We start from the raw sequence: 12879 nt of genomic DNA on the forward strand, positions 1-12879 counted from the left end.
ATACCTTTAAACATATATGAAAGTATGAATCACAAGATATTTTGTTCAATTTTAACAAAAATTTAACATAAAATTATAATTTCTCGACTCAGTTGAAAAAGGGTACTTTTTTATAGAAACTTTTTTTACGGTATAATGTCTAATAAAAGTTACAATAAAAAAAAGTTCTATTAGTACTTAAACATTATGAAAAATATTCTTTCTTAAGAAAAAGTTTTTTGGCATACAAATTTTTAAACACGGCAAAATATTATTTCCTAAGAAAAATATTTTTGACACACAATTTCTTTTTTATTTGATACTATTTTTCATCACTTTTTACTCTTTCTTTTCTTTTAAAAAGAGAAAAGTTCACTTTTTTTACGAATTCTTTTTACGTGTGTCAAATTCTATAATGAGTAAAAGAAAAAGTAGCCAAACGGTAAAATATCAAAGACAACAAAGTTACACGACACAGACATTAACTTACGAAGTACACAGATTAGGAGTTGTGAAAAAAAAAAGGTTTTCTTATAGATTAATTGAGAACATTGGATCAATTGATTGTGTCATTTATTTGTATCTGGTGATAGAAAAAGGCCATATATGTTGCAGACATGAAGAACTGGTTCTCTGCTTGCCTACAAAGAACAAGCTGGCTTGCATCACCTTAGCCTAACAACAACGTGCTGTAGAGAATACAATTAAGGAAAGAAGGTTAGTGATATGAATAGAACAAATTTACACTTGCTACACAAATTTTAAGCTGTACCTTTATTTGTGTCCTGTTAAATGTATATGTGATATGTATTCGTCCATCACTAGCTTGGATAACAGCAGGATATGAGAATTCCATTCCTAAGGTATCCTCCAGTGTAAGTGCCTCATGCCAGGATTCACCATCATCCTCAGAGAGCCCAAGTTTAAGCACACCCCTTGAAATTGTGTTATAAGCTAGCAACATCCTGCCATCACTCAGCTTAACCCCATCAATACCTAAGGCAACAAAACAAGTTTCTTAAATGAGCCACTAATGCATGCATGAGGATGTAAAATGCATGTGTTCCACAGAAGGAAAGCAAATCAACAATTTCACAAAAGTATAGCAACTCAAGATCAACTTTTTTCTTGTTGTCCACCTAAATATTTAAATAAGCAACATGAATAGTTTAGAAAATTAACCTGAGTTTGGGTTGGGGAGTTGTGTAGGCTTTGCATGGCCCCAAGTTTTGCCACCATCAAAGGATTCTGATATATAAACTCTACCAAGGCCAGTAAAGGATCTGAGCAAAACACGCAGTGTCCCCTTTTCAGTCAGGTATGGTACTGGCTGAATCACACCAAGAGTTGTGTTTTCAATGAAAATTGGTCCATACTTTCTCCATGTCCTGCCAAAATCTGTTGTAACCTGATACCATTCCACAAGCTATAGAAGTTAACCAGCTAATAAAGATCAACTGCTATTACATGACCAAGATCAGTTAGTTCTGTTATATTAGACACCTCTGTCCATGCTCCCCATGAGTTCCAGCTTTCAACAGATGATCCACAGAGTAAGTCACCATTTTCTAGCAAGAGGGGCTGAAAAACAGTTACTGAATTCAGTACAAAAAACATAAATTTGTCCTGACTGAGTTATATACCCCAAGGTCAAAGGTACAGACAAAATGTTACTTAGTAAGTTAGTAGTTTTAGTTTCACCTTATTCTTGATAGGTCCTAATATACCAGGAGGAAGTTGTTCTCTTTCTGTCCAGGTAATTCCTTTGTCATTTGAGCGTTTCATGAATCCACTCCATCTGAAATTACACAATCAGATTCTTCTCTTTTGTTCGAAATTGTAACTAGGGCCTCGTACATTTGAGTACGATGACTACCAAGGTGATCAGGGTAAAACGCTTGACTCAGTAAAGAAGGCAAAAACATGTTAAGATGAATATTGAATTTATATTCCATCTTTAAAACAATTATTTGCTATAAAACTTCGCTTTCAAATAGAGAGATTTCCAGATTTTGTGTTCCTCAGTTACAAAAATAAGCATTTCCTGAAAGAAACTGTGCTGGTGTGTATTATTGAAAAGATTAACACCTATTTAAAGTTACCTACATTTTACTAGAGAGCGATATTGAGTACCAAAAAATGGATCCCAATCAATGGAGTGTCACACATTCATACTTGGGAATGTAGACTTTTCATAATGCATGGTGATACCACTTCACAGATTCTTAACCATAAAAAGATACAAAAAGCACCCATGAAAACAAAAAGAATCAAGTTGACGTTGTGTGGAATCCCAGCCAATGTGTAATCCTACTTTATGTAGGATGTTGCAGAATAAAGAAATAGGTTAGGAAATATTCTTATAATTGCAATTTTGTATACAATAAAGGATGCACTTCCCTCTTTACAAAGGGAGAGAATTTCACCAAAATTGGAGATCATATCTCAATTGTGCAGGACATGGGTGCAAAAGGAAGGGAATTTTGAAAGAAAAAAAAAAAGAATAGCATCATTCACATGTTGAATATGCCAGTAGTCTATTTAGGAATATGTTTGATGGTGTATAAAGTAATTATTCCCTCTAGTTTTGTTTTCTACAGAAAATGTGGAGATGCTGTGCTAGTTGTTTTACTCCTTCCAATTGTCATAAAATCACTAAAAATTAAGCTTAAATTGTTCCTAATTTCTTCAATCAAAGGAATCTTATGTTACCATCAAATAGAGAATACCTGCAAGCAAAACAGATATCCACTCACACACACAAGAAGCTTGTAAGGTTTGAAGTTTTACTTTTGAACATCTAGGCCTATTCTGTAGAACAGCACTAACTCATTTGATGGAAGTTTGAACAGTACAGGGTTCCACATAGGAACATTTGGTTCTTCATCAGCAATTATGGGTGATTTCCATCTGCCATTCTACCAACGAAATTGCATTCACAAACCAAAACGAGCTGTCAAAACTTTAGAGCTAAGTAACATCCCCTGCCACCAATTTTACAATGATAGGAATAGGAAGCAGTTTATACAAGAATGACTACTGATTTGAAATCATATTTTCAGTATTCACATGTCGGCCACTTTAGAAATTCATGTACTTCCAAAGCTACATTTTTATGCATTCTGTGAATAGAAAATCTTCAAAATAAACTATTAATTTCAGTTCTACAGGAGAAGTATTTCCATAGATGACAACCAAGTAGAACCTCCAACTTCTGGTATGACACTAAATTTTTACTGCAAGACCAATCCATCAGCAACTATAAAACAGAAAAATCTGGAAAAAGATGAGTTAATCAACGTATCTACCTTATAGGTCTGCAACCATATTTTTACATCTGGTGCCCCCTCAGAAGAGCCCCCGAAATATGCAACCAGAAAATGGCCCTTCTCAACCTGTAAAAGTCAAAATGCATATAATCTGTTGTGTTAATCAATACAGTGTTTAATTAAAACAAGGAAAAGAGCAAAAACTTTTTTTGTAATTTACCACCTCAACAATGGTAGAAGCATGACAACTGATGAAAGGAGTTGATCTTTCAGGAAAAAGGAACTCCTCCACAACTTGCCCTTTTACGTAGCCATTGATTTTATTTCCTAAGCCTCCGGCACCTGAATTTGTAGAGTTTTGCCTGCATAAGTTTGCAACTTCATCTTATCTAACTACTGGAATATTGAAGAACTCTCGGTGAGACTTAATTTTTTCAGTCAAGTTTCAGTTTTGAGATGGCACCAGAAATTAATAGTATAAAGTAGATATAAGAAAAAAGCACCAACATAAAAATAATCATGTACTTGAACCAGAGAGATATAGAACTCCAGATAATAAATGTATGAAATACAAAATCAAATAATGGTTTTTCAGCTGAATGAAAGAGTCAAAGAGTTAAGGTGTTGTTTGCATACCCAGAAAAGGAGTAAGCTCTATTAACCTTACTTACGAAGGCCAAATATACAAAGGTAAGAAACAAGGACATGGTTCCACTTCCACTCTTCCTCTTACAGACACCTTCAATGAAAACTGTGTGGAACGTGAGAGAGAAATTACACTGTAAAACTATCTTCGTCGTACACATAAATTTTTTAAGGTTTCTTTCACTAATAAAAATTATATGAATAAATTTTCTAAAACTCTTGTTTTATTCAGTTTGGGAGTTCGCTAAATATCAGCCCTCCACATTTTCAAATTGTCATCGTTCGCCGTTCATTTTATTTGATGAGTTGAATGCTCGATGTTCTATGTCACTGTGCTGTTTCTTAAAATACTTGCCATCTACTGCACAGGATAAGTATGTTTGTGTTTATATAATTGGAAACAAAATTTTTGTACCATATAAATATGATGAAGAAATATTTTATTGTGAAATTGTTTTTGTAAATAAATGAAATATATTAATTTCTAAGTTATTGGTGTCTCTCTTCTTTAAACAACTTTAAAGTTAAAGTACTCCTCGTATTTGGAATGAATGTCAAATGGTAGGTTATAGCAGATTTCCCAACAGCAAATTTTTATTTTGACTATTTAGTTTCCAAATTAATATTACTATGAAACAATGATGATAGTGTAAATGTTATATACATTATATATATATATATATATATATATATATATATATATATATATATATATATATATATATATATATATATATGTGTGTGTGTGTGTGTGTGTTTGCTAATGGATTCTTTTGGTTGGAACATACCAAGTTTTAGGTTAAAAAAATTTCTATTATGAAAAACTAACTTTATATTTAAAGATATTTTAATAATTTTAAAATTTAATTTAAAATAAAAAATAAAAGGTAGTTATTTATCATTACCTTTCATTATATATTTTTTAAACGGTAGTTGTTTTTCAAAATAAAAAATAAAATAAAAGGTAGTTTATTTTTTAAAATAAAAAGTAATAACTAATGTGGACCAATTAGAATGATAAATAACTATTTTTATTTTTTTTTAAATTAAATTTTAAAATTATTAGAATATCCTTAAATTTAAAGTTGTTTTTTTAATAGAAATTTTTTTTAACTTAAAATTTGATTAAAGGTACCAACTAAAAAACCCCTATATATAAATGTATGTATATATGTGTATTTACATAATATTATTTAGTTATGTTTTATGTTTAACTTATATATTTAGTCATTTTTTATTTTATATTTAAATATCTAAGATTTAGACTTATAAGTGAATTTATAAAAAAAAATAGAATAAGTTTATTACAATTCAAGCCGCAATGTAAAAAAAAAAATCATTTACCTTCTCACCCTATGATATTTTAATTTGAGACTTTGATCATCAGTGAAACAATGAAATTCTTACACAAATGTTAATACTTAATATAGAAATTAAATAATAAACATACTTACATATTTTTTTTATAACATAAATATCAATACTTAATATAAAAATATAAAATAATATATAATCAGGTATTATCACAACTATAAACATACCCACTACCTAAGTGGAACTAAAATCAGACACAACCCAACAAAGATGTAATCGAATACAAATCCCTAGTTCTAATACGAGAGCAAATATAATTAAACTCACCTAAGTTCAAACTCATTCCGCTTCTCCCTCCTCCTCCTTTTTCTTATATGCTACTTTTAATTACTCTATCATTTAAATTTACAAAAAAGAAAGATCTTCTCTGATGTATTAATAAAGGACATATATTTTCCTAATGTCACTTATGACGCTATTATAATTCTTAAATAAACAATTTAAAAACTAATCCTAAACAAACATAATTATCTTTTAAACCTTTAAAAAAATTAAAACAAAATTAATCATAAAATAATAATTCCCTTTTGTCCAGCTTTTAGTACTATTCGTATGCAACAAACAGAAAATACGCCAATACCACAAAATGTATTATTGAATATTACAATTTATATTCCATAAATTTTTTACTAAATTCCTAACATTGACAAAAAGAGATCACAAGTTTATTTTATCTGGACAATGAAATTTTTAAAATGAATTAAAGAGTGCAATAATGGTCTTTTCCATTAGGTGGAGCGTGGATAAAAAAAGTATGCAAAAGTACTTATACTTCTTTAGCATTAATTTTGCAGATTTTTTAAAGGACTCAAAATATAATCGTTTTTCTTTTCAGAAGACTATTTTATGAAATTTTCTAAAAAATTATATATAAAAATTATAGCTGACAATGATTATTAGTTTTGTTCATGCTATAGAAAAAAGTAAACACCAACAACCAAACTTTTAGTTAGCTTTTTTACTGAACAAAGAATAGTATATGATAATGTAGATGGATTAAGTAAAATACTGTTGTTTCTGCGTTTTCGAAATTGAAACTATTTACTCCACGTCAACTTGGTAGAAGAACAACATGCTGCCAGAAAAAAAAAAGATAAGGGTTAATATCATGAGCAAATGCAAGAAATGAATTGCAGATTAATTCACAAAAAAGAAACTCAACATCTTCCAATGATGATAACTGAAACCGTCAATTTAAATTCAATTATCATACAAAAGTTGAGTTGTACCTTAATTTGTGTTCTATCATATGTATAGGTGATATGTATTCGTCCACCAGTGTCCTGGATAACAGCAGGATAAGAGAATTCCATTCCCAATGTATCCTCCAATGTAAGAACCTCGCACCAAGAATCACCATCATCCTTAGAGAGTGCCACTTTAAGCACACCCCTTGATTTAGTATTATAAGCAAGCAATAACCGGCCATCTCTAAGCTTAATCCCATCAATACCTAGTAAACAAGGTAACACAGGTGCGTCATTAATGCCCAACATAGACAAGTAGCAAAGGATTGGAAAGGAGTAAAAAACTTCAAATTTGAAGTTATCCATGATCAATGCTACTGTTCAGTTAAAACAATCTTCATAACCATGGAGCAAAAATTTGAAAGCAATGTAGTTCCCAAAATTGACCTGAATTTGGGTTGGGGAGCTGAGTAGGTTTTGCATATCCCCAAGTCTTGCCACCATCAGATGATTCTGACATACAAACTCTATCAATGCCATCAAAGGATCGTAGTAAAACACGTAATTTCCCATTTGCAGTCTGATAAGGTACTGGTTGAATCACACTCAGAGGTTCATTTTCAATGTAAATTGGGCCATGCTTGCTCCATGACCTGCCTAAATCTGCTGTTACCTATTGCACACAATAAGTAAAAATGTCAGCATGCTACCATTTCTAGCCATCACTGAAGCGAACTGCTCAACTAGGATGAGTTCAGTTAACACCTCTACCCAGGCGCCCCAAGAGTTCCAGCTTTCAACAGATGATCCACAAATTAAATTACCATTTTCAAGCAAAATAGGCTGAGAAATAGTAAGGAAAATCAGTAGTAAAGAATAAATTTAATATATGAATTTCAAACCGCCATTGAAAAAATTCAGTGAAATAGATTCTGATGTACCTTATTCTTTATAGGACCTAATATACCAGGAGGAAGCTGTTCTCTTGATGTCCAAGTCATGCCTTTATCGTATGAGCGTTTCACAAATCCACTCCATCTGAAATAAGTATACTTCTCATTGAAAAAGTAAGACAAATAATAAACTTAAAATTACCTAAAGTCCTATATGGTGAGGGAGGGGAGGGAAGGGGACACGGGGATACAACTTATTAGATAAACAACTTCAGTCTGGACAAAGCCATCGTTCAAAGATTTCAATCTATGGGGTTGCAATGAATTATGAATATATCTTTCCAACATATTATGATTTATATGTCATGGGAATATTTCCGTGTGAATTTATTATCTTTTTCTTTACCAATTACAGATTTTAGCTGTAAATAAGAACTTCCACGCGGGAACTCTTCTGTTATACTATTCTATCAATATATCTGATAGGAACTGAATTTACTGCAGATTAATAGAAAAAAGTACTCAGAGAACAGTGTTAATATGCACAGAGTATAGCAATTGATAGTGAAAGCAAACTAAACAAAAAAGGAAAAATTCTCTGCCCTACGGCAACACCACCCAAGACAACCTGAAATTGATTCCGTCCTCTCTCATTTCCCCTTTCTTCACTTATCTCACAGCCATTAACTTTACCGCCATGCTTTCTCACCAATTTGTATGTCTAGAAGTTTGTTATAGCCTAAGTAAAACCCACCTATTGTAACAATATGATTCAAACTACCCAGTTCACAGGATTTTACTAAGGAGAAACAATAATATGCATGAAAAATTTGATGTTGTTCTAGTAGCATAGTTTTGTCAGAACCAAAAGCCCGCACCACCCATGAATTTCACTCAGGGTGATAAAACGCTCGTCAGACTTACTAAATTAATTAATAATCAGAAATATGCATGTCGTTATCAAATCTCCAATAAAGACATTAGTCAGAAGAAAAAAGGAAAGAGGAAAAAGTGTTATCACGGAAATTTCCAAATAAGCACTTAGGTTATATCTGTAATGTTGGATAGTGAAATTGGACCGGAAAAAAATAAAAATTGGATGTCAATCAACCAAAGTGGAATGACAAACCTGGTTGTTTCAACAACTACCATATGTGAGAACATTGCTGCAATGAATGTCGGCACAAATGAAAAATAAATGTATGAGGACAAAAAGTTATAAACTTTACTTCTGAACTTCTTGGCCTATCTTGTAGAAGAGAAGTATCACATCTGATGCAAGTTTGAACAGTACAGGATTCCACATAGGAACATTTGGTTGTTGATCAGCAATTACAGGTGCTTGCCATCTCCCGTTCTATGCACCAAAATTTTGATCAGAAAGTCAGCGCAGCATTGAAAATTTAGAGTTCAGTACATCCCTCCTACAGATGTGAAACTAAAAAGACAGTTTTTGACAAACAGATTAGAAATCAAAATCTGTTACCACTCTCTTTAGACACATTTGTAAAACTACTCAATAGCAACTCTACATTACGACATCCTGACTTTGCCAGGTAAAGCAAACAGCTATTAAACAAACACTAAATTATAGAAGTAGAGAAATAAAAGAAACCCTGGCAGGATAATATACTAAAGCCCCCAAAATCAGACACCAAAACTAGTACAACAGTGTGAAAACGCCCAGTTTCCTATTAATTGAAAGACTTGGGGGTAAAGCGTATGCATTTTACCTTGTAAGTCTGCACCCATATTTTGACATCAGGTGCCCCCTCGAATGAACCCCCAAAATAGGCAACCAAAAAATGATCCTTATCAACCTACAGAGGTCATACAACGTGTCATTGGGTTCATTTCACCAAAAAGAAAAAAGAAAAAAAGATCGATAAATCTTTTTTGGTGGGCAAAGATTTTTGCATCGATGACCTCGACAATGGTAGAAGCATGACAACTCTTGAAGGGAGCGGATCCAGCTTGGTAAGTGAACTCCTCCTTTACTGGTCCTTGTATTGAACAATCTTTCGCCATGCCTAAAGGTTGAACTTGCGAGGTTGCTGTGTTCTTTACTTTCGCACTGCTCGAAACACTCGTCTGCAAAATGTATCCTCTAGTTTTAGTGAAGGAAAATCAAATTGTGAACAGAGACTTAAGAAGTGAAAACGGCGTAGTACAGCGATGGGTTGAACTGCATTTCGTGTGGCTGAACAGCTTTCCGAAAGAGAAAAAAGAAATTGAGGTCTAATGTAAAATAAAGATTCAAAAAATTGATTACCAAGAATTCCTACCTGCTCAAACAAAAGCGGTTTTTCATGTGTAATTAACAAGAAGATGATATGATTTTCCAAGAATGAAAAATTAAAGGTGGGTTTTATTTTACAGTGTCATAATACATGTAATTCAGAATGTTGCTGATAAATGAAAGCGGAAAAAACAACAGACAGAAAGACAACAGACAGTGAAGTTGGGGGACATGAAAAAGACAAGGAAAGAAATCGAGTTAATCATTAATTGTATTGGATATGAAAAACGAAAAAGGAAAAGGTAAAAAAATTAAAAGTTAATTCAGGAAAAATAAGTATTTAAAAAAAACACTTTATTTTAGTATTAGTTGTTATTTAATATTTTTATTTTTATTAAATATATCATAATCCGATATCGATATGTATATAAAATGTGTTTGGTACAGATTAGCTACTAATTTATAAGTTAGTATGATTGATAAAAAGGATTTTGATAAATTAATTTAAAGTAGTTTTTTTTTTGGAATTTATAGTTTATAAGTTACCAGTTATTTCAAAGTAATTTTTACTTCTTTCAATTTTTTTCAATTTATATATATATATATATATATATATATATATATATATATATATGTATGTATATATATATATATATATGTATGTATGTATCAAATAACCATAATTACAATATTTTATTATATCATGATTACAGTATGTTTAAATTATCTTATTTATTATAATCATTCTTTCAAATTTTTTATTCCCAATTAATTTATAAACGTTAAATTAAATGTATTTTTTTAATTTATATTTACTTGAGTTTATAAAAATATATAATTTTTTAATAAAGTAATTTATTATATATATATATATATATATATATATATAAATCTATAAAACTATAAAAAAAATATGTTGCTATGAATTCATTTATCCAAAAACAAAATTTCAGTAGTAAACAATCTGCAAAATTAGAAAAAAGTATGATGAAAATTTAGTCATTAAAAAAAATTACTTAATATTAAAGGGGTCTAGTTGGAAAAACAATTTTCAAGAGTGGTCTATACAAGGAGAAAGGTATCTATTTGAAGTATAATTGTAACCTAATCACAACTTTCAACGTGGAGTTATATTTTTAACAGTCATTAATCTTCACTGTTAATAATTCTTAATTTGTATTTATTTATTGGTAAAAAATAAAATATTCATATTTGATAAAAAAAAAGTAACCAAAACACAGTTAAAATTGTATTAAAAAATATAAAATGTTATGTAAATATAAATGAAAATCTTTTAAAGAAGTATATTTGTTAGAAAGTGCACATTTATTAAATATTATACTAATTTTATTGGTATAAATGTTATTTTATGAACTAGTTTTTTAAGATTGAGTGAGACTTAAAATTTTTTTTAGTAACATGGTATTAAAATTATGGATTAGTTTATTTTAGTTAAGTTTGTTATTGATAGATCTATTATTTCACATATTATTGGACCGCTGTCACATTGTCTATTAATGTTTAATCTCGTGCTTGAGATGTATATCCTCGACACAATGAATTATGTTGAAAATTCTATAACGATTAAATATACGACAATTTTATAATTAAAATTGTCAAAATGAGTTAAAATATGTGAGTTAACTTGGTCTACCACAATTTGAACCAAATTTGGTTAACAAATTTTTATAAATTTCACTATGGGAAAAAACATACTTTGACCCATTAAAAACCCAACTTACTTACATTGAACCTATGATGAGTAAAATTGGTATCTCACTCTTAACTTAAGAGTTCAACCCAAGATACAAACAAAATTTTTTATTTTCTGAAATTTTGGGAAAGAGACTCGTGTCTTTGACATTTCATTCACTCATTACCTTTGTGTTTCATTAGTCATTTTTATTTCCTAAAGTAATAAGGTATAATATATAATTATGATTTAGTTTGTTAGATAAATGATTTATTTATTATCTACAATGACAAAAATTGTATTTTTAAAAAATGTTTGGACTTTTTGAATTTTATTACATGTTAAAAAATGTGTTAGATTGAAAAAAATATATAATTTTCTTAACGAACTATCTCGTTAATGGGTTATGTTAGACTCAAATTTATTGTTTTACTAAAAAGCTAATTCATGATAGGTTAGATCTAGTAATACGTTTTGACAATTCTATTTATAATACATAAATTAGTGTATATTTTATTTTGTAAATAAGTTTTTGAGTTTGAATTAAATTTAAAATTTACTCTTTTTTAATAGTATATTATAAGAAAGAAAAATTAAAAAAAAAGGGTTAAATTGAAAACATTATTAATGTTAAACTCATTTTTTTCTAATCGGACATGTTCATTTCCGAGTACCATACTTAATCATATAGAAAATCATCTAACTACTAAACTAACAACGATGAGATTTCAACATTCACGATTGCTAGAATAACAAAGTCATTTAATTAAGAAAACAAATGACCATTTAGAAAGGACATTTTATGAATAAGATTCGATTTTGAGAAGGAATCGGAATATTAATTAATAGCTTGGCTTACATGAATATAAAAATGAGAGGGTTAAATATGTTTTTAGTCCCTAAACTATTGGCCGTTTCTGGTTTTCGTCCCTCTTCCAAAGTAAGGTACAATTTGGTCCTCATTCTTTAGAAAAACGTTCGTTTTAGTCCTCAAAATTTTGTTTTTAGTCCTCATTTTAGTCCTCAAAACGTTCGTTTTTTCGACTAAAACGAACGTTTTTTAAAGATTGAGGACCAAATTGTACCTTACTTTGGAAGAGGGACGAAAACCAAAAACGGTCAATAGTTTAGGGACTAAAAACATATTTAACCCAAAATGAGAATATCATATGATACATAAGATATAAACACTTTTAATACTCTGCTTAAGGTTTCAAGCTTATTGACTAAAATATTTTTGCATCATTGTAAAACTTATTTTTTCCAGTCGTTCATTTTCGAGTGACATACTTGATCGTACAGAGGATTATGTAACTACTAAATAAACAACAATGAGATTTCAATATTTACATTTGTCAGAAAAATAAAGTCATTTAATCAAGAAAATAAATGGCCATTTATAAAGGACATTTTATGAATAAGATTTGGTTTTGAGAAATAATCGAAATATTAATGGCCAGACTTACAAGAATATAAGAATATCACACGATACAGAAGATATAAACATTTATAATATTCTAGCTTACGGTTTCATCCATTTTTGCTATAACATTTTCACATCCATGATAAAACTTTTTTCAGTGTCCGTTTTTTACAAGCA

General features: G+C 30.0%; 2 protein-coding genes across 3 annotated transcripts; both read right to left on the bottom strand.

Moving 5' to 3' along the window:
- Positions 1-488: 488 nt before the first annotated feature.
- LOC124848844 (uncharacterized) lies at positions 489-4085 on the bottom strand. Its single transcript, XM_047326655.2, has 9 exons — positions 3885-4085; positions 3472-3610; positions 3288-3374; positions 2770-2897; positions 1681-1777; positions 1483-1560; positions 1162-1387; positions 752-975; positions 489-668 (listed from the first exon to the last, which is right to left on the bottom strand). Exons 1-9 carry the CDS (start codon positions 4052-4054, stop codon positions 645-647), a joined length of 1173 nt encoding a protein of 390 aa, XP_047182611.2. The 5' UTR covers positions 4055-4085; the 3' UTR covers positions 489-644.
- A 2106-nt stretch (positions 4086-6191) lies between these two features.
- On the bottom strand, positions 6192-9785 carry LOC124848845 (uncharacterized). 2 transcript variants are annotated; one of them, XM_047326658.2, is made up of 9 exons: positions 9633-9785; positions 9274-9438; positions 9081-9167; positions 8577-8704; positions 7396-7492; positions 7220-7297; positions 6902-7127; positions 6497-6720; positions 6192-6342 (listed from the first exon to the last, which is right to left on the bottom strand). In XM_047326658.2, exons 2-9 carry the CDS (start codon positions 9373-9375, stop codon positions 6319-6321), a joined length of 966 nt encoding a protein of 321 aa, XP_047182614.1. In that variant the 5' UTR covers positions 9376-9438; positions 9633-9785; the 3' UTR covers positions 6192-6318. The 2 variants fall into 2 exon arrangements, with proteins under 2 accessions (XP_047182614.1, XP_047182612.1); XM_047326656.2 differs by having other exon boundaries at positions 9519-9677.
- Between the last annotated feature and the right edge of the window lie 3094 nt (positions 9786-12879).

Source organism: Vigna umbellata, chromosome 1 (genome assembly GCF_029865625.1).
Source record: "Vigna umbellata cultivar VRB3 chromosome 1, Vumbellata_1.0, whole genome shotgun sequence".
Lineage (NCBI taxonomy): Eukaryota > Viridiplantae > Streptophyta > Magnoliopsida > Fabales > Fabaceae > Vigna > Vigna umbellata.